The sequence below is a fragment of the Oncorhynchus tshawytscha genome, linkage group LG16, assembly GCF_018296145.1.
Source record: "Oncorhynchus tshawytscha isolate Ot180627B linkage group LG16, Otsh_v2.0, whole genome shotgun sequence".
In the NCBI taxonomy this organism is placed as follows: Eukaryota; Metazoa; Chordata; class Actinopteri; order Salmoniformes; family Salmonidae; genus Oncorhynchus; species Oncorhynchus tshawytscha.
In genome coordinates this window covers 62222779-62246002 of record NC_056444.1, presented here as the reverse complement: position 1 = coordinate 62246002, position 23224 = coordinate 62222779, and the positions used below count along the sequence as shown (strand labels likewise).

The 23224-nt window shown below is 42.9% G+C and overlaps 1 protein-coding gene and 1 long non-coding RNA gene across 4 annotated transcripts in view; one reads left to right on the top strand and one right to left on the bottom strand.

Moving 5' to 3' along the window:
* The window catches only part of vwa1 (von Willebrand factor A domain containing 1), a 48696-nt gene that overhangs the window by 11893 nt on the left and 13579 nt on the right, over positions 1-23224 (bottom strand). For 2 of the 3 annotated variants that reach the window (XM_024399647.2, XM_024399648.2), the window contains exon 6: positions 8268-8823. In XM_024399647.2, coding sequence (XP_024255415.1) covers positions 8681-8823 — 143 coding nt within the window. In that variant the 3' untranslated portion in view covers positions 8268-8680. Of the gene's footprint in view, positions 1-8267; positions 8824-15897; positions 16507-23224 lie in introns of those variants that run through there. The other variant, XM_024399649.2, reaches the window with a different exon arrangement.
* On the top strand, positions 10195-14966 carry LOC121839626. The gene is made up of 2 exons (XR_006079085.1): positions 10195-12242; positions 12312-14966. It is a non-coding gene; the product is annotated as an uncharacterized LOC121839626 (long non-coding RNA).

Below are 23224 nucleotides of genomic sequence, written 5' to 3'. Positions count from 1 at the left end.
ACTACTTTAGCATTCCAACAACCTATGGGTTCCTGGGTGGCGCAGTGGTCTAAGGCACTGCATCTCAGTGCAAGAGGTGCCACTACAGTCCCTGGTTTGAATCCAGGCTGTATCACATCCAGCCATGATTGGGAGTCCCATAAGGCAGCGCACAGTTGGCCCAGCGTTGTCTGGGTTTGGCTGGGGTAGGTCGTCATTGTAAATAATAATTTGTTCTTAACTGACTTTCCTAGTTAACTAAAGGTTACATGTAGCTTCTTTGTCATCTAGGCTTTCTGTAATCTTATCCCTGTCCAAGCTAGTGACATCTAGGCCAACTAGAACAATGAGACAGATATTTCACTGGACATATAAATGTGAAGTATCCAGTTTGCATTTCCATTCACTGCCAAATATGGTGATGAAAGGAAGCCCAGTGGGAGAAGATGGATTTTGGTCAACATTCTTAAAATTTTCTCATCTATGAAATATTTGACCTCCATACGGTTTTCTGTTTCCAAAACTATAATCTGTAACAACAGAGTGGACAGGGTTTTGTAGACTTTAACCTTTGCCGAAGTTTCAAAAAATGGCATTGTTTAGAAGGAGTGCAAATTTAGTTATTGCACAAGCACACCTCACAGAGTAGACTTTTCCTAACGGAAATATGCAAATAAATGCTAGAACGCGCCAATAGGATTTCACTAACTCATGCTTGGCTCTGCCCACGTCCTTGCTTGTTCTGCCAACTATTATTAATTTGCTCCCATTGGAAACGACTGAAGTAGCTAGTCCATTTTCTTTAAAAGCACAATTGCAAAAGTTTGCAGAAAAAAACAATATCAGATTTTTCTACAGCCTCCCCGAAAACTTAATTAATAGTCTTTAGAATTTTATGTGGAGATTTTTTGAAGCACGTATTTGGGTGAGTCTGGCCACTACCACTATGTGGCTAATGCAAGCACCTAAGCCTGCCAAAGAAATATCAGGAATGGAACCAAAAAAAACTGTCTGGATGATGCTTCAACACTAAAAGTAAGTTGGCTGGATGTCCTTTGGGTGGTGGACCATTCTTGATACACATGGGAAACTGTTGAGCGTGAAAAACCCAGCAGCGTTGCAGTTCTTGACATACTCAAACCAGTCCGCCTGGCACCGACTACCATACTGTGTACTTAAATATTTTGGCTTGCCTATGGCACACATACACAATCCACGTCTCAATTCTCTCAAGGGGGGATTTATACTAGTTTTGTTGAAGTAACTTAAAAAGTTGGGATGAGACAGATTACATTTTTTTGTTGAGCAAAACTAGTTGCATCTGTTTAAAAAAATTATGACATAAACTGGTTTCTGTGAGAATTACAGGAGTGGGGCATTTAACCCCAAGCCGCCCTACATTAGGAGGTTGGAGTAAGTTCTCTCAGTTACAAAGGCCCAACTGATTCAATAATTTACCTATTAAAATCCAGGCTTGAAAATCACACAGTGAATTGTTAATTTTAAGAAAAAACGGTTTCTGTTTTTTAGTAGAAACATCACCATGTGAAGATATTTGTAAGTAAGTATATATGTACAGTATATATTATAGGTACATGTTTTGTATTAGTTGTATTAGTAATTGTAGCAGTAGTTTTTATTAGCTGTAGGCCTATTAGTAGTTGTACATAAATTACTTTATTATGCTCTTAATGTATGCTTTTTTTAATATGTAATTTAATTGTTACTATTATAAGATAGTAGTTGCCATTATTTTAGTTACTGAGTATTATTTTATTTTTACACTCTTGAAAATGAAATGGTGCATCTCAAGAGATTTTATCCTACAAAATGTCAAATAAATAACATAAATAAATATTATTAAAGAATTTTAATAGATATAATTGATTTCTTTCACAATTAAATGTGTTCTATATAATCAACGAAAGGCAGTTTAGTCAGTTTCTCATTAATGATGATGACTGACCTTTTTAAAAAGGTAGCTACAGTGATTTGCGAAAGTATTCACCCCCTTTGGCATTTTTCCTATTTTGTTGCCTTACAACTTGGAATTTTTAAAAAAACAGACCATTTGTGCACGCATAACTATTCATCCCCCCCAAAGTCAATACTTTGTAGAGCCACCTTTTGCGGCAATTACAGCTGCAAGTCTCTTGGGGTATGTCTCTATAAGCTTGGCACAACTAGCCAGACAAAACTGCTCTAGACAAAACTGCTCTAGACAAAACTGCTCCAGCTCCTTCAAATTGGATGGGTTCCACTGGTGTACAGCAATCTTTAAGTCATACCACAGATTCTCAATTGGATTGAGGCTGGCTTTGACTAGGCCATTCAAGACACTTAAATGTTTCCCCTTAAACCACTCAAGTGTTGCTTTAGCAGTATGCTTAAGGGCATTGTCCTGCTGGAAGGTGAACCTCCATCCCAGTCTGAAATCTCTGGAAGACCGAAACAGGTTTCCCTCAAGAATTTCCCTGTATTTAGCGCCATCCATCATTCCTTAAATTCTGACCAGTTTCCCAGTCCCTGCCGATGAAAAACATCCCCACAGCATGATGCTGCCACCACCATGCTTCACTGTAGATCATCAATTTTATTTTCCATGTTGCATGTTAGCAAGTAGAAATGATGGCAGTGGGAGTTTACTCCCTCGCCTACGGATTCTCAAAAGGAAGCCTGATATGCATCCTCTTTTCATCTGCCTTTTATTCACACAAATGACGGGGATCTGGGCCTGTTCCCAGGAAAGCAGTATATTTTTCTCGTCGGACTCGTTAAAGGAAAAAGCTTCTTCCAGTTCGTGGTGAGTAATCCCAGTTCTGATGTCCAGAAGTTATTTTCGGTCATAAGAGACGGTAGCAGCAACATTATGTGCGAAATAAGTTACAAACAATGCAAAGAAACAAACAAAATAGCACAACTGATTATGGGCATGTAAAACGTCAACCAACCTCTTCGGCGCAATCTTACAGGTCAAATCAAATCAAATCAAATTTTATTTGTCACATACACATGGTTAGCAGATGTTAATGCGAGTGTAGCGAAATGCTTGTGCTTCTAGTTCCGACAATGCAGTAATAACGAGCAAGTAATCTAACTAACAATTCCAAAAAAAACTACTGTCATACACAGTGTAAGGGGATAAAGAATATGTACATAAGGATATATGAATGAGTGATGGTACAGAGCAGCATAGGCAAGATACAGTAGATGATATCGAGTACAGTATATACATATGAGATAAGTATGTAAACCAAGTGGCATAGTTAAAGTGGCTAGTGATACATGTATTACATAAGGATGCAGTCGATGATATAGAGTACAGTATCAACGTATGCATATGAGATGAACAATGTAGGGTAAGTAACATTATATAAGGTAGCATTGTTTAAAGTGGCTAGTGATATATTTACATCATTTCCCATCAATTCCCATGATTAAAGTGGCTGGAGTAGAGTCAGTGTCATTGACAGTGTGTTGGCAGTAGCCACTCAATGTTAGTGGTGGCTGTTTAACAGTCTGATGGCCTTGAGATAGAAGCTGTTTTTCAGTCTCTCAGTCCCAGCTTTGATGCACCTGTACTGACCTCGCCTTCTGGATGGCAGCGGGGTGAACAGGCAGTGGCTCGGGTGGTTGATGTCCTTGATGATCTTTATGGCCTTCCTGTAGCATCGGGTGGTGTAGGTGTCCTGGAGGGCAGGTAGTTTGCCCCCGGTGATGCGTTGTGCAGACCTCACTACCCTCTGGAGAGCCTTACGGTTGAGGGCGGTGCAGTTGCCATACCAGGCGGTGATACAGCCCGCCAGGATGCTCTCGATTGTGCATCTGTAGAAGTTTGTGAGTGCTTTTGGTGACAAGCCGAATTTCTTCAGCCTCCTGAGGTTGAAGAGGCGCTGCTGCGCCTTCCTCACGATGCTGTCTGTGTGAGTGGACCAATTCAGTTTGTCTGTGATGTGTATGCCGAGGAACTTAAAACTTGCTACCCTCTCCACTACTGTTCCATCGATGTGGATGGGGGTGTTCCCTCTGCTGTTTCCTGAAGTCCACAATCATCTCCTTAGTTTTGTTGACGTTGAGTGTGAGGTTATTTTCCTGACACCACACTCCGAGGGCCCTCACCTCCTCCCTGTAGGCCGTCTCGTCGTTGTTGGTGATCAAGCCTACCACTGTTGTGTCGTCCGCAAACTTGATGATTGAGTTGGAGGCGTGCATGGCCACGCAGTCGTGGGTGAACAGGGAGTACAGGAGAGGGCTCAGAACGCACCCTTGTGGGGCCCCAGTGTTGAGGATCAGCGGGGAGGAGATGTTGTTGCCTACCCTCACCACCTGGGGCGGCCCGTCAGGAAGTCCAGTACCCAGTTGCACAGGGCGGGGTCGAGACCCAGGGTCTCGAGCTTGATGACGAGCTTGGAGGGTACTATGGTGTTGAATGCCGAGCTGTAGTCGATGAACAGTATTCTCACATAGGTATGCCTCTTGTCCAGATGGGTTAGGGCAGTGTGCAGTGTGGTTGAGATTGCATCGTCTGTGGACCTATTTGGGCGGTAAGCAAATTGGAGTGGGTCAAGGGTGTCAGGTAGGGTGGAGGTGATATGGTCCTTGACTAGTCTCTCAAAGCACTTCATGATGACGGATGTGAGTGCTACGGGGCGGTAGTCGTTTAGCTCAGTTACCTTAGCTTTCTTGGGAACAGGAACAGGAAAATAACCTCACACTCAACGTCAACAAAACTAAGGAGATGATTGTGGACTTCAGGAAACAGCAGAGGGAACACCCCCATCCACATCGATGGAACAGTAGTGGAGAGGGTAGCAAGTTTTAAGTTCCTCGGCATACACATCACAGACAAACTGAATTGGTCCACTCACACAGACAGCATCGTGAGGAAGGCGCAGCAGCGCCTCTTCAACCTCAGGAGGCTGAAGAAATTCGGCTTGTCACCAAAAGCACTCACAAACTTCTACAGATGCACAATCGAGAGCATCCTGGCGGGCTGTATCACCGCCTGGTATGGCAACTGCACCGCCCTCAACCGTAAGGCTCTCCAGAGGGTAGTGAGGTCTGCACAACGCATCACCGGGGCAAACTACCTGCCCTCCAGGACACCTACACCACCCGATGCTACAGGAAGGCCATAAAGATCGTCAAGGACATCAACCACCCGAGCCACTGCCTGTTCACCCCGCTGCCATCCAGAAGGCGAGGTCAGTACAGGTGCATCAAAGCTGGGACCGAGAGACTGAAAAACAGCTTCTATCTCAAGGCCATCAGACTGTTAAACAGCCACCACTAACATTGAGTGGCTACTGCCAACACACTGTCAATGACACTGACTCTACTCCAGCCACTTTAATCATGGGAATTGATGGGAAATGATGTAAATATATCACTAGCCACTTTAAACAATGCTACCTTATATAATGTTACTTACCCTACATTGTTCATCTCATATGCATACGTTGATACTGTACTCTATATCATCGACTGCATCCTTATGTAATACATGTATCACTTGCCACTTTAACTATGCCACTTGGTTTACATACTTATCTCATATGTACATACTGTACTCGATATCATCTACTGTATCTTGCCTATGCTGCTCTGTACCATCACTCATTCATATATCCATATGTACATATTCTTTATCCCCTTACACTGTGTATGACAGTAGTTTTTTTTGGAATTGTTAGTTAGATTACTTGCTCGTTATTACTGCATTGTCGGAACTAGAAGCACAAGCATTTCGCTACACTCGCATTAACATCTGCTAACCATGTGTATGTGACAAATAAAATTTGATTTGATTTGATTTGAACAATGGTGGCCCTCTTGAAGCATGTGGGAACAGCAGACTGGTATAGGGATTGATTGAATATGTCCGTAAACACACCGGCCAGCTGGTCTGCGCATGCTCTGAGGGCGCGGCTGGGGATGCCGTCTGGGCCTGCAGCCTTGTGAGGGTTAACACGTTTAAATGTCTTACTCACTTCGGCTGCAGTGAAGGAGAGACCGCATGTTTCCGTTGCAGGCCGTGTCAGTGGCACTGTATTGTCCTCAAAGCGGGCAAAAAGTTATTTAGTCTGCCTGGGAGCAAGACATCCTGGTCCGTGACTGGGCTGGGTTTCTTCCTGTAGTCCGTGATTGACTGTAGACCCTGCCACATACCTCTTGTGTCTGAGCCGTTGAATTGAGATTCTACTTTGTCTCTGTACTGGCGCTTAGCTTGTTTGATAGCCTTGCGGAGGGAATAGCTGCACTGTTTGTATTCAGTCATGTTACCAGACACCTTGCCCTGATTAAAAGCAGTGGTTCGTGCCTTCAGTTTCACACGAATGCTGCCATCAATCCACGGTTTCTGGTTAGGGAATGTTTTAATCGTTGCTATGGGAACGACATCTTCAACGCACGTTCTAATGAACTCGCACACCGTATCAGCGTATTCGTCAATGTTGTTGTCTGACGCAATACGAAACATCTCCCAGTCCACGTGATGGAAGCAGTCTTGGAGTGTGGAGTCAGCTTGGTCGGACCAGCGTTGGACAGACCTCAGCGTGGGAGCTTCTTGTTTTAGTTTCTGTCTGTAGGCAGGGATCAACAAAATGGAGTCGTGGTCAGCTTTTCCGAAAGGGGGCGGGGCAGGGCCTTATATGCGTCGCGGAAGTTAGAGTAACAATGATCCAGGGTCTTTCCACCCCTGGTTGCGCAATCGATATGCTGATAAAATTTAGGGAGTCTTGTTTTCAGATTAGCCTTGTTAAAATCCCCAGCTACAATGAATGCAGCCTCCGGATAAATCGTTTCCAGTTTGCAGAGAGTTAAATAAAGTTCGTTCAGAGCCATCGATGTGTCTGCTTGGGGGATATATACGGCTGTGATTATAATCGAAGAGAATTCTCTTGGTAGATAATGCGGTCTACATTTGATTGTGAGGAATTCTAAATCAGGTGAACAGAAGGATTTGAGTTCCTGTATGTTTCTTTCATCACACCATGTCACGTTGGCCATAAGACATACGCCCCCGCCCGTCTTCTTACCAGAAAGATGTTTGTTTCTGTCGGCGCGATGCGTGGAGAAACCCGCTGGCTGCACCGCTTCGGATTGCGTCTCTCCAGTGAGCCATGTTTCCGTGAAGCAAAGAACGTTACAGTCTCTGATGTCCCTCTGGAATGCTACCCTTGCTCGGATTTCATCAACCTTGTTGTCAAGAGACTGGACATTGGCAAGAAGAATGCTAGGGAGTGGTGCACGATGTGCCCGTCTCCGGAGTCTGACCAGAAGACCGCTTCGTTTCCCTCTTTTTCTGAGTCGTTTTTTTTTTTGGTCGCTGCATGTGATCCACTCGGTTACACTGGTTGTAAGGCAGAACACAGGATCCGCGTCGCGAAAAACATATTCTTGGTCGTACTGATGGTGAGTTGACGCTGATCTTATATTCAGTAGTTCTTCTCGGCTGTATGTAAAGAAACCTAAGATGACCTGGGGTACTAGTGTAAGAAATAACACGTAAAAAAACAAAAAACTGCATAGTTTCCTAGGAACGCGAGCGAGGCGGCCATCTCTGTCGGCGCCGGAAGTGACTAGCTCATGAAGCTGGTTCAGAGAATGCCAAGAGTGTGCAAAGCTGTCATCAAGGCAAAGGGTGGCTATTTTAAGAATCTCAAATATAAAATATATTTAGATTTGCTTAACACTTTTTTGGTTACTACATGATTCCATATGTGTTATTTCATAGTTTTGATGTCTTCACTATTAATCTATAATGTAGAAAATAGGAAAAATAAAGAAAAACCCTTGAACCCTTAAAACTTTTGACCGGTAGTGTATATTAGAAAATATTTGTCAATTCACCTCTGGAATTTTGAAATGTGCTTTCTGAGTTCTACCAGAAGCTGACAGAGCTCAACCAGAAGATGGAGACAGCCATGTTCAAGATTCTCCAACATGGAATAGCAGCAAGGTGTCACACCCTGATCTTTTTTCACCTGTCTTTGTGAATGTCTCCACCCTCCTCCAGGTGTCGCCCATTATCCCCTGTGTATTTATAGCATTTTTCCCCTTGCTCCTGTCCTGTCTATAGTGCCTGTTTTCTAGTTCTTGTTTTTTTAGTTTTGACCTTTCTGCCTGTCCTGATCCTGTCTGCAGGCCTGTACCTTTGCCCCGCTACTCTGGATTACTGACCTCTGCCTGACCTGACTCTGAGCCTGCCTGCCGTCCTTACCTTTGACTGCCTGTGTTCGATTTAATAAACTTTTGTTATTTCGACATTGTCTTCACCTGGGTCTTACCTTGTAAATTATGTTCTCCGCGACATGTTGAACTGGTTCATCTTTGTCTACATTGATGACATCCTCGTCTTCTCCCGCTCCCCCCAAGAACATGTGATCCTAGTCCGACAGGTTCTTCAACAACTCCTGGAGAACCAGCTGTTTGTTAAGGCAGAGAAGTGCGAGTTCCATCACTCCACCATCCCCTTTCAGGGGTGCATCATCTCTGCTGGGAGTGTCCAGATGGATCACAGGGAGGGGAGAGTGGTGGTGGACTGGCCCCAGCCTTCGTCCAGGGTGCAGCTGCAACGATTCCTGGGGTTTGCCAACTTCTATCGCCGCTTTATCCGGGGTTACAGCACCCTGGCTTCCCCCTTGTCAGCACTCCCCTCTCCCAAGGTTTTGTTCACATGGTCCTCTGCTGCTGAGCGGGCCTAAAACATCGCTTCACCACTGTTCCCATCCTGGTTCAACCTTCCCGTCAGTTCGTGGTAGAGGCCAATGCGTCTGATGTAGGAGTGGGGGCAGTCCTGTCCCTTGTGAAACTGAGGAAGTGAGGAGGAAGGGAAAGGAGAACCTAAAGGAGAGTGAGAAAAAAGAGAAGAAGGAGAGGGAGAAAACCTCTGAGTGATAATGAGGGTGATGAGGAGGAGAGACTGGTGTTAAACAACAAAGACAATTCATAGAACAGGAGTTAAAGAACAAACAGCAGATCCTCAAGAAATTGCAGCAGAAGGCAAAAGCAGGGAAGAAAGGGCAAAAAGACAGAACAGGTGATAATGGGAAAGGAGGAGAAAGGGTGTTGGGAGAAACAGAGAATGAGGGATAAAGAGAGGGAGAAAATATAAGATAATGATAGTGTGGGAAAAGGAGGAGGAAAAGAAGCAAGTGCAGTAGGAGGCAAAAAAGAGAGCTGAGGAGAAAAAAACGATTGAATGAGAAGAAGGAAGAGGCAGAAGAAAATAAGGAAGCAACAATTAAAAGAAAAAAGGCAGGAGGCGAAAATGGCAAAGAGGGAGAAGAGAAAATTAGAATATTGTGAGGGCCATGAAATAAGACTCATCCTTTGAAAACCTCAATTTCCAACCAATCGCTTTCCCTTGCCAATCAGCAAAGGCGGGGCATACATCTGATTCATGTTCATCCTAATTTCTGCAATCACTTTTGTTATCAACCCTTCCTTAATGAATTACTCCAATCAGCATCCCGATCCTCAATAAATAGTCAAAGGCATTCAGTCCCTGTGTCTTAACTGATGTACAACTCCCAATTTATTGAATATGAACCAACCTAGAACCTTGAATGCATCTAAAAATGTAGATCTAAAACACATCAGTACAACTTCCACAGGGAGGCAGCAGAGAGCAGCAGTAAATAGAGCCAGATACTGTGAACAGATCTACACACAGTACAGTATGAACATGGTCAAAGGAATTTGGTAGAATCATTTATATTTCCTCTGCAGACCTACAGTGGGTATCATAAGTATTCATCCCCTTTAGATTTTTTAAATGTTGTTGTGTTTCAAAGTGGGATTGAAATAGATGTAATGGTGATCTACACAAGATACTCTATAATGTCAAAGTGAAAATACAATTATACAAATGTTTACAAATTAAATAACTAAAATCTAGTTGTTGCATAAGTATTCACCCCCTTTGTTTAGGCAAGCGTAAATTAGTTCAGGAGTCCATTTAGGCTTAACAAGTCACATAATAAGTTGCATGGACTCAATAATAGTGTTTAACATTATTTTTGAATGACTACCTCATCCCTGTACCCCACACATACAAAAAATCTCTCAGTTGAGCAGTGAATTTCAAACACAGATTCAACCACAAAGACCAGAGAGGTTTTCCAATGCTTCACAAAGAAGGGCACCTATTGGTAGATGGGTAAAACAAAAGCAGATATTGAATATCCCTTTGAGCATGGTGAAGTTATTAATTACACTTTGGATGCTGTATTAATACACATAGCTGTTGGAAGTAGGGGTGCTGCATCACACCCTGATAAATAAATACATTTTTAAAAATCACACAAATAATTAACTAGAAGAATAAAATATATTCCAAAACATGCATCCTGTTTGCAATAAGGCACTAAAGTAAAAAAAAAATGTAAAAATTAAATTGCCAAAGAAATTAACTTTATGGCCTGAAAAGAAAGAGTTGTGTTTGGGACAAATCCAACACAATTATTGGCGAGGAAACTTAATTATTGTAATTGTGTTGGTGGTTCAGCGGTAACGTTGTTGTCTACAACGTGGGAGACTGAGGTTCATATCTCTGCCTTAGCACCGATAGACTAAAATGATTTTAGATTCAACCATTTGTATGTTTTGCCTGGAAAAATACATTCGCTAGTGTTTGTATAAGATATGAACTGAACTTTTTACTAGGTTGTTTAGGTTGAATTGAGAGAATAATGGCGAGGCAATTTCGATGTAATATGTTGTGTTGCCCAAAATGATCTGCTGGAATAATATATTGAGACGGGAGTCGTATTTAAATAAATGTATCATAGAAGAGAAAGTTACCTAAACCGGATGAATTCTAAGGAATAACAGAGAGATACGATAAAGTTTAGTGCCATCAGGATGTTATATTTTTTATGAATCGACTGACAAACGATATAAATTTAGCAAAGAACATGGTACGTTTAAATTTGGGGGTATAGAAAGTTGGGAGGTTCGGTTGGTTTTACTTTTTCGATAGAATTTAAAGCAGAACTTTTTTTAATTAGACAAGTGAATTATATTTTTTTTAAGATAAAGGGTTCTTTAATATGTCTAATATGGTATGGAACACGAATGTAAAGGGGTGGTGTAACCTTTGACCAGTTTTCATGGCTCTCCCAGTTGGTCTGATCAGCCACAGGGGGGAGCCATTTGAATAATGAATTTGTGGTCATGGGTGATACTGGTTTTTAAGGTAAATTAATTATAATGGAGTTTATAGTACTGCAACAGGAACAGAAATCATATTAATCATCGATAATAAATGGGGGAGGATGGTCCTTTGAGGTTTGGACAGGACACCGTTTTAACCCAATAGGGCAGGAAAATACATGATAGAAAAGGCGATTTTATAAGCATTAAAATTATTTATGAAATTAAATAAGTTGCAGTTCTTAGGGATGGTAAATTACGGTAGATAAGGTATCTCAAACAATGCAAGATATATTAAATTATTGATGTGACTGATTTTTAAGGTTAACCCATGTTATTTTTATATAAAATACAGTGGATTCCCGAAAGAGAGATTTCATTAACACAGGGAAGAGATAAGATATGGTTAGCATTCGTTTTGGCTTTATTTAACCATTAGAATATTTTTATTTAAATAGTATTAAAGTTTGACAGGGATATATGACATCTGTGGTGATTCAGGATTATGGATAGGATCGAGAACCTTAATTAACCTATATAAGGACTTTAGAAATTGACACCATAGACATGTATTTCTAAAAAATCCACGAGTTTAGATAAAGCCAAACAGTGAGACATTTAGTTACGTAAGATCTGGAAGCAACACATAGTTGTTACAGAGCAGAGAGGAAATGAACACAGATACCTCTTAAAGTAAATAAGACACTTGACAGAGAATTGATACAGGATAGATATGAATGGACGCCAAAGGGAGAATTGGACATACATGATAATGTCAGAACATAAGGATAATTTACTAATCTTACCTAAGTCATTATTTAGAGTAGATAAGGTTGTTACCTGGGCAGAGCCAGGTATCAAAAGGGGGATGGGTAAGTTGTGGTCTAGGATAGGACACTTAGTGACCTATTGGATAAAAAACTAATAATATATTATTTTTAGCTAACAAGTAGGCATAGAAGTTAAAGATATAATCAGATAGAACATATGAGAAACTGTTTGTTAACAAAACCTGTGTGACCAAGATTTATGCACTACAGGTGAACTACAGGATAAGGTGATTCACTCAATTCAGTCCCCGAGGAGGATAGACGGGAAGCAGCACGGTGGGGAGGGGCCATACCAAGCACTCCTGGTGACTGCCTACGCGAGGAGGATAGACGGGAAGCAGCAAGGTGGGGAGGGGCCATACCAAGCACTCCTGGTGACTGCCTACGCGAGGAGGATAGCTGAAAGAGCAACTTGGGTGCATATCACACATTGTAAGAGGGTAGGACACACTGACTCTGACGAACAATCATAGGGGTAGGAGCAGAACCGTAAACAACAGGATACGGGGGTTACACTCCTACTGAAGACTTCCCTTTTACCCAACCTTTCCCTGCTGTGAGCGTTCATATAAGTGAACGTGTGTCTTGGCCTCTTGCTGCTGATATGTTTTCCGGGAAAAGGGTGGGGCTTCACCGGAGTGCTGTCTTATCGTGGGAGCCATATTCCTGATACACCACGTCCCACCTGAGTATGCGGAGAGTGGTAATTTGACCCATGGTTTAGACGATGAGGATTTTGTTCCAAAAAAGCATAAGAGATCCCTAGATCTGGGTAGACAGGAAGTTAGAGTAGAGGTTGGGAAGGATGTCTCAATGGAGTTTTATGTAGACCAAATGGGGTCTCTAACTACATGGCAGTCTACTACTCTGAGCCATTATGGTATATATTGGTGCAGGTCCCCATGTTGGTCGTGGACACAGGTCATAGCTCATACGGAGCGAGAGGGCTATATGAATTCACTCACCCAGTATGGAAGGAGGTGGAGTATAGTGAAGGTGAGAGTTTTTGACTGTAATCTGGAGATACGCCTTATCCTTAAAAAAGTAATGAAAGAGGATCTAGTGTTATGGTATGTTGGATTTGACCAGTTTTCGGTCAACACCCTAGTACGGTTCCGGGTAGAGGAGGTTAGGCCAGGTGGTAACTCTATTGTCAGCAGGAATACAAGCAGAGCACCTGACACAACAGACACTGACAGCAGAGTAGTCCAGAGCCAAGGGCCGGTGAAGATAGTGAAGACAAAGATCTGAAGGAAGTGATTGAGGTAGAAACTGGTTATGGGGATTCTAACCTTTGGATCCACTAAACAGCCAGATCAGTAGCTAAAGAAGAATGTTATGCATGCGCCACAGCCAAACCTCAGCTGACTACCATCCCCTTTCCATTTAATGGAATTGATTCACCCAGGGGAATGGCCTGTATGGTAAAGCTGTTCTTGAAGGCCAGAGAAGCCAGACGATGACAGTCGCATTGATCTGCATTATTTTAGGTTTCCCTTCCCTTCGATGTGTCCATCGCATCCAGGCTTCCCCCTTTCACAGTTACAGGAGGACATTATTAATGTATGGCTCGCTACATCACAAACGGATGGGACGTAGGGGAAGTAAGAACATGCAATAGGACAGAGAATGTTACAGCTGACAAGACAATGAGGCACCTGACTGGGTCTGAGGACTTAAGTAAGATAAAAGGCCTAGAACGGATGTCTGGTGGTTTGTGGAGGTGTGAGACTGGGGCCTAACCTGCCTACCGATTGGACCGGTAGTTGTGCAACTAGTGCAGTTAGGCATGCCTTTCCCCTTATCAAACACAAAGACCTAGAGCCAGGTAGAAGAGAGAGAGAGAGTGCTCCGTCTGGATCTTTTAACAATAGAATTTACATAGGATAGTATTGGATATGTTTGTTGGCTGGAAAGGGTGAGAGTGGGTGGAGGTGGTTTGTTCCCCGATGGCACAGCTCCGGACGAATCAGTGACCAAAGCCTTAGCTGGTTTGACCACCCTGGCTAACGAGTTGGCAGAAAACTCTGGGGTGGATACTTCTCTGACTAATTGGTTTGATAGTATGTTTGGAAAATGGAAAAATGTTATGATCACTGTGTTATGGGCTACCTTCACCTGTGTGACTGTTTTAGTTTTGTGTAGCTTTTGTCTAATTCCCTGTGTATGAGGTCTCATTTCCAGGACTCTGGAGAAATCAATGAGAAAACAGATGGTGCGGTACGGACTGATTCCAAGATCTGACCAGTGGAATGATGAATACATGCCTCAAACCTAAATAGATGAATGAATCCTGATTCTTCATATGCGAGGAACTTAGGTCTTGATTAGACCATTTTGATATTTAGAGATGTTAGGTTGTACCTTGTTTCGATGAAGATTATAATGAAAATCCTGATAAGAAGAGTTATGATTCTGATGTAGGCCTAAAAACAGTCAGGGTGAATGCAAGTATTGGTTTATGTTAGAAAGGTATTTTGATAACAAGAAATATTTCTAATAAAAATAGATGTATGCTTTTTAATATTTTAATAAAACTGGATGTGTGATTGGATGTATAACATTTAATCATTGGGTGGATATGTTAAGGGATTTTTTAAAATCAATAATGGCTAATTATGTATATATTTCAATCAGGACTGACTAATCAGAATACTAATATGTTACTGTATTTTCTTTTAATCCTAGTACTGAAAATAATGTGTGTAATTATAATCAAGAATTAGAACAATGACTGTCTGTTCCTTGGTAGAAACGAATGAATCTATCGTCAGACTGGCTAGAATGCTTATCTACACAGGAAGACCTTGGCTTGGTCATAAATGATCTAAATTGGTGAGAGACGATGTAGGAAGGCTTGAGAACTATACTGCCATTGTACCGGAGTGGAGGAGAGACGGGACAGTTCGAAACCTAATGACGTAATTTTCAGTTTATAACCTGTTGTAAATTTTATCATGTTCAATACTCTCGAGAATAAACGCTAGTGCTTGATTTTGAGACTGGTCTCCACCCATTTTATGCTAATAAGTTTCTTACAAATCCTTAGAAATGGGCTGAGTGTATTAATTTAATTGGGTATTAAACATTTAGGAATTTAATTCCTCTATCAAAAACCTGGTTCAGTCTTCATTCCAACAGACACTGGGAGACAAATTCAACTTTCACATGACAAAAACCTAAAACACAAGGCCAAAATATACACTGGAGTTGCTTACCAAGATTACATTGAATGTTACTGTGTGGCCTCGTTACAGTTTTGACTTAAATCATCTTGAAAATCTATGGCAAGACTTGCAAATTGAAGAATTTTAAGAAGAATAATGTGCAAATATTGTACAATCCAGGTATGCAAAGTTCTTAGAGATTTACCCAGAAAGACTCACAGTTGTATTGCTGCCAAAGGTGCTTCTAACATGTACTGACTCAGGGGGTTGAATATTTATCTAATCAAGATATATTACTGTATTTTTTTTTTACAAATGTTTGAATTTTTCTTCCACAATAACATATTATTTTGAGTATATTGTTGGCAAATAAAAAGAGAATTACATCCATTTTAATCCCACTTTGTAACACAACAAAATGTGGAAAAAGTCAAGGGGTATGAATACTTATGATACCCACTGTATGCCCCCTGGTTCAATGGCCAACCTGCATGACTGAATACAGCATCATCCAATGTAACAGATTGCCAATACCTCCATGTATAAGTGTTGGTGGTGATGAGTCAAAACAATCCTGGAAAATATCAGTGTGACCATCCTTTATCAAAAGCACATCTGCAACATCTCACGAGTAGAACATCTATCTGTAGTTTTATCAGTGTAGCCAGAAAGATAATCTGTTTGGGATTTGTAATTAGTTCAAAGGAGTTCCTCTCTGTTATTAAGGGTTCTGTGTTCACTTGCCCTTCAATTAAAGTCTAAGCTGAGTTTGAGCACTTATTTATTCAATGTTCCAAAATATTACGGGTGGGTGCCTTGAGAAACATTGAAAGTATATTGCATAGTTGCTCTCTGTGCACTAGAAAAATGTGTTACTGTACGTTAATCTTTTTGATTAAAACTACATCTCGTATGATACCGCAAACCAGAATTAGCTTGATCTAGACTGCTATGCTTGGCCAACCTCTATCTTAAGATCATATCAAAAACAAACAGTCAAACAAACAAATGTTTTAAGTATGATTACAGGTTTTAGGCAATATGTGAAAATCTGCATTGCAGAAGATGTCTGCAATTGCAGAAGATAGCAACCCACAGTTCAGTTAGGGTGCTGACTAATAGAGCAACAGTTTTATAGTATAGTAAGCCTATATGTATTGTATCAGTATCTATTAAACACAAGTGCTTTGTAAGCCAAAGGCCTCGTGTATTGTGGATGATGTCCAGAGAGGATAGAATGAACTGAGAGAGTGATGCAAGTTCAGATGTATTGTTCTTCTATCTGTTCTTCTCCTTCTTCCCTCCATCCTTGCCATAGTACAGTGCCTGTTAAACTCAGCAATGTTATGATCTGTGGCCCCAAGCCGATGCATCTGAAAGGCAGAAGGAAACAGGCGCACATTAAAACCTCACACCAGACCTTCCCGGTAGCAAGCCAAGAGGCATACCATATCCAACTGTACTGAACACTGTTAGTTAGTTGCCATGGAAACCCCAGTAGCCATAACCACAACTACCTTTTGGTGTGGTTACTTTGGGGTCAGACAGAATCTATTGGCAGAGTGCTAATTACAGAGGGCCCAGTTGACCCCTCGAATGAGACATGAACTAGATGCAACAAAGTCAAACTTGGAGGGGGGGGGTCTCTAAATAATACTTATTTAACCATTCTCCTATTTGTTTCAAATGCAATTTGTACTGGTACAGTGGTAAATATTAAAATGAAAGCTTATTCCAAATTAAACACAAACCCCTACCTCTGTCTCATGGTTTAAACAACATTTTTTTCCCATGTGGCTGCATTTGTCATCCCAGGACAGTCCCCTATCTCAGCCCCTTTTCAGGTGTCCCAACTTTTCTTTCTACAAAAAAAGGTCCTTTCTTCAGCAAGACGCCGAACGTAATTAGACTTTTTTTGTGTTTTTGTTTTGTTTAGGGGGCAGATCAGCTTTAATATTGCAGATATATTGTAGCTTCCATCAATATAATTGTCTGCATCATTTCCAATCCCCCATATATTTTTTTGTAAATATATATACGGTGCCTTCGGAAAGTATTCAGACCCCTTGACTTTTTCCACATTTTGTTACGTTACAGCCTTATTCTAAAATGGATTACATCGTTTTTTCCCCTCATTAATCAACACACAATCTCGCCTTAATTACAAAGCAAAAACAGGCTTTTAGAAAGGTTTGCAATTTTATAAATAATTAAAAAACGGAAATATCACATTTACATAAGTATTCAGACCCTTTACTCAGTACTTTGTTGATGCACCTTTGGCAGCGACTACAGCCTCCAGTCTTCTTCGGTATGACGCAACAAGCTTGGCACACCTGTATTTGGGGAGTTTCTCACATTTTTCTCTGCAGATCCCCTCAAGCTCTGTAAGGTTGGATGGGGAGCGTTGCTGCACAGCTATATTCAGGTTTCTCCAGAGATGTTCGATCGGGTTCAAGTTCGGGCTCTGTCTGGGCACTCAAGGACATTCAGAGACTTGTCGCAAAGCCACTCCTGCGTTGTCTTGACTGTGTGCTTAGGGTTGTTGTCCTGTTGGAAGGTGAACTCACTGAGGTCCTGAGGTCCTGAGTGCTCTGGAGCAGGTTTTCATGAAGGATCTCTGTACTTTGCTCCCTTAATCTTTGCCTCGATCCTGACTAGTCTCCCAGTCCCTGCCGCTGAAAAACATCCCCACAGCATGATGATGATGCTGCCACCACCATGCTTCACGTTGGGGTGGTGCCAGGTCTCCTCCAACGTGAATCATGAACTCTTGGCATTCAGGCCAAAGAGTACAATCTTGGTTTCATTGGACCAGAGAATCTTATTTCTCATGGTCTGAGAGTCCTTTAGGTGCTTTTTGACAAACTCCAAGTGGGCTGTCATGTGCCTTTTACTGAGGAGTGGCTTACGTCTGGCCACTACCATAAAGGCCTGATTGGTGGAGTGCTGCAGAGATGGTTGTCCTTCTGCAAGGTTCTCCCATCTGCACAGAGGAACTCTAGAGCTCTGTCAGAGTGACCATCGGGTCCTTGGTGTCCTCCCTGACCAAAAACCTTCTCCCCCGATTGCTCAGTTTGGTCTGGCAGCCAGCTCTAGAAAGAGTCTTGGTGGTTCCAAACTTCTTCCATTCTGTGCCTTGACACAATCCTGTCTCGGAGCTCTATGGACAATTCTTTTGACCTCATGGCTTGGTTTTTTCTGTGACATGCACTGTCAACTGTGGGACCTTTTTATAGACATTTGTGTGCCTTTATAAATCATGTCCAATCAATTGAAATTACCACAGGAGGTCTCCAATCAAGTTGTAGAATCATTTCAAGGATGATCAATGGAAACAGGATGCACCTGAGCTCAACTTGAATCTCGGATCGACTTCCAGCGCCGACAGAGATGGACGCCTCGCTTCGAGTTCCTAGGAAACTATGCAGTATTTTGTTTTTTTACGTGTTACTGTTATTATTACATTGGTAGCCCAGGTAATCTTAGGTTTCATTATATACAGTCGGGGGGAACTACTGAATATAAGAGCAACGTCAACTCACCATCATTACGACCAGGAATATGACTTTCCCGAAGCGGATCCTGTGTTCTGCCTTCCACCCAGGACAATGGATTGGATCCCAGCTGACGACCGAAAACAACGACGTTGTAAAAGAGGCAAACGAAGCGGTCTTCTGGTCAGGCTCCGGAGACGGGCACATCGCGCACTGCTCCCTAGCATACTACTCGACAATGTCCAGTCTCTTGACAACAAGGTTGATGAATTCCGAGCAAGGGTAGCATTCCAGAAAGACATCAGAGACTGTAACGTTCTTTGCTTCCCGGAAACATGGCTCACTCGAGAGACGCTAACGGAGTCGGTGCAGCCAGCTGGTTTCTTCACGCATCGCGCCAACAAGAAACAACCATCTTTCTGGTAAGAAGAGGGGCGGGGGGGTATGCCTTATGATTAACGAGACGTGGTGTGATCATAACAACAAGTCCTCTGTCCTTCTGTTCAACTGACTTAGAATTCCTCACAATCAAATGTCGACCGCATTATCTACCAAGGGAATTCTCTTCGATTATAATCACAGCCGTATATATTCCCCCCCAAGCAGACACATCGATGGCCCTGAAAATTTTTTATTTGACTCTATGCAAACTGGAAACCACATATCCTGAAGCTGCATTCATTGTAGCTGGCGATTTTAACAAGGCTAATCTGAAAACAAGACTCCCTAAATTGTATCAGCATATCAATTGCGCAAAAAGGGCTGGTAAAACCCTGGATCATTGCTATTCTCACTTCCGCGACGCATATAAGGCCCTCCCCCGCCCTCCTTTCGGAAAAGCTGACCACGACTCCATTTTGTTGCTTCCAGCCTACAGACAGAAACAAAAACAATAAGCTCCCGCACTCAGGTCTGTTCAATGCTGGTCCGACCAATCTGATTCCATGCTTCAAGATTGCTTTGATCACGTGGACTGGGATATGTTCCGCATTGCGTCAAACAACAACATTGAAGAATACGCTGATTCGGTGAGTGAGTTCATTAGAAAGTGCATTGACGATGTCGTACCCATAAAAACGATTAAAACATTCCCAAACCAGAAACCGTGGATTGATGGCAGCATTCTCGTGAAACTGAAATCGCGAACCACTGCTTTTAACCAGGGCAAGGTGACCGGCAACATGAACGAATACAAACAGTGTAGCTATTCCCTCTGCAAGGCAATCAAACAAGCTGAGCGTCAGTATAGAGACAAAGTAGAGTTGCAATTCAACGGCTCAGACACAAGAGGTATGTGGCAGGGTCTACAGTCAATCACAGAATACAAAAGGAAAACCAGTCCTGTCGCGGACCAGGATGTCTTGCTCCCAGACAGACTAAATCTTTTTTTTGGCCCGCTTTGAGGACAATACAGAGCCCCTGACACGGCCCGCAACCAAAACCTGCGGACTCTCCTTCACTGCAGCCGACATGACTAAAACATTTAAACGTGTTAACCCTCACAAGGCTGCAGGCCCAGACGGCATCCCCAGCCGCATCCTCAGAGCATGCGCAGACCAGCTGGCTGGTGTGTTTACGGACATATTCAATCAATCCTTATCCCAGTCTGCTGTTCCCACATGCTTCAAGAGGGCCACCATTGTTCCTGTTCCCAAGAAAGCTAAGGTAACTGAGCTAAATGACTACCTCCCCGTAGCACTCACTTCCGTCATCATGAAGTGCTTTGAGAAACTAGTCAAGGACCATATCACCTCCACCCTACCTGACACCCTAGACCCAATTCAATTTGCTTACCGCCCAAATAGGTCCACAGACGACGCAATCGCAACCACACTGCACACTGCCCTAACCCATCTGGACAAGAGGAATACCTATGTGAGAATGCTGTTCATCGACTACAGCTCAGCATTTAACACCATAGTACCCTCCAAACTCGTCATCAAGCTCGAGACCCTGGTTCTCGACCCCGCCCTGTGCAACTGGGTATTGGACTTCCTGACGGGCCACCCCCAGGTGGTGAAGGTAGGTAACAACATCTCCACCCCGCTGATCATCAACACTGGGGCCCCACAAGGGTGCGCTCTCCTGTACTCCCTGTTCACCCACGACTACGTGGCCATGCACGCCTCCAACTCAATCAATCATCAAGTTTGCGGACGACACTACAGTGGTAGGCTTGATTACCAACAACGACGAGACTGCCTACAGGGAGGAGGTGAGGGCCCTCGGAGTGTGGTGTCAGGAAAATAACCTCACACTCAACGTCAACAAAACAAAGGAGATGATTGTGGACTTCAGGAAACAGCAGAGGGACCCCCCTATCCACATCGACGGGGACAGTAGTGGAGAGGGTAGTAAGTTAAGCTCCTCAGCGTACACATCACGGACAAACTGAATTGGTCCACCCACACAGACAGCGTCGTGAAGAAGGCGCAGCAGCACCTCTTCAACCTCAGGAGGCTGAAGAAATTAGGCTTGTCACCAAAAGCACTCACAAACTTCTACAGATGCACAATCGAGAGCATCCTGTCGGGCTGTATCACCGCCTGGTACGGCAACTGCTCCGCCCACAACCGTAAGGCTCTCCAGAGGGTAATGAGGTCTGCACAACGCATCACTGGGGGCAAACTACCCGCCCTCCAGGACACCTACAACACCCAATCTCACAGGAAGGCCATAAAGATCATCAAGGACAACAACCACCCGAGCCACTGCCTGTTCACCCCGCTATCATCCAGAAGGCGAGGTCAGTACAGGTGCATCAAAGCAGGGACCGAGAGACTGAAAAACAGCTTCTATCTCAAGGCCATCAGATTGTTAAACAGCCACCACTAACATTGAGTGGCTGCTGTCAACACACTGACTCAACTCCAGCCACTTTAATAATGGAAATTGATGTAAAAATATATCACTAGCCACTTTAAACAATGCTACTTAATATAATGTTTACATGCCCTACATTATATACTGTACTCTATATCATCTACTGCATCTTTATGTAATACATCTATCACTAGCCACTTCAAACTATGCCACTTTGTTTACATACCCTACATAACTCATCTCATATGTATATACTGTACTCGATACCATCTACTGCATCTTGCCTATGCCATTCTGTACCATCACTCATTCATATATCTTTATGTACATATTCTTTATCCCTTTACACTTGTGTGTATAAGGTAGTAGTTTTGGAATTGCTAGGTTAGATTACTCGTTGGTTATTACTGCACTGTCGGAACTAGAAGCACAAGCATTTTGCTACACTCACATTAACATCTGCTAACCATGTGTACAGTGGGGTGAACAAGTATTTGATACACTGCAGATATTGCAGGTTGTCCTACTTACAAAGCATGTAGAGGCCTGTCATTTTTATCATAGGTACACTTCAACTGTGAGAGACGGAATCTAAAACAAAAATCCAGAAAATCACATTGTATGATTTTAAAGTAATTAATTTGCATTTTATTGCATGACATAAGTATTTGATACATCAGAATAGCAGAACTTAATATTTGGTACAGAAACCTTTGTTTGTAATTACAGAGATCATATGTTTACTGTAGTTCTTGACCAGGTTTGCACACACTGGAGCAGGGATTTTGGCCCACTCCTCCATACAGACCTTCTCCAGATCCTTCAGGTTTCGGGGCTGTCACTGGGCAATACGGACTTTCAGCTCCCTCCAAAGATTTTCTATTGAGACTGGCTACGGCTCTCCAGGACCTTGAGATGCTTCTTACGGAGCCACTACTTAGTTGCCCTGGCTGTGTGTTTTGGGTCATTGTCATGCTGGAAGACTCAGCCACGACCCATCTTCAATGCTCTTACTGAGGGAAGGAGGTTGTTGGCCAAGATCTCGCGATACATGGCCCCATCCATCCTCCCCTCAATACGGTGCAGTCGTCCTGTCCCCTTTGCAGAAAAGCATCCCCAAAGAATTATGTTTTCCACCTCCATGCTTCACGGTTGGGATGGTGTTCTTGGGATTGTACTCATCCTTCTTCTTCCTCCAAACACGGCGAGTGGAGTTTAGACCAAAAAGTTCAATTTTTGTCTCATCAGACCACATGACCTTCTCCCATTCCTCCTCTGGATCATCCAGATGGTCATTGGCAAACTTCAGATGGGCCTGGACATGCGCTGGCTTGAGCAGGGGGACCTTGTGTGCGCTGCAGGATTTTAATCCATGACGGCGTAGTGTGTTACTAATGGTTTTCTTTGAGACTGTGGTCCCAGCTCTCTTCAGGTCATTGACCAGGTCCTGCCGTGTAGTTCTGGGCTGATCCCTCACCTTCCTCATGATCATTGATGCCCCACGAGGTGAGATCTTGCATTGAACCCCAGACTGAGAGTGATTGACCGTTATCTTGAACTTCTTCCATTTTCGAATAATTGTGCCAACAGTTGTTGCCTTCTCACCAAGCTGCTTGCCTATTGTCCTGTAGCCCATCCCAGCCTTGTGCAGGTCTACAATTATATCCCTGATGTCCTTACACAGCTCTCTGGTCTTGGCCATTGTGGAGAGGTTGGAGTCTGTTTGATTGAGTGTGTGGACAGGTGTCTTTTATACAGGTAACGAGTTCAA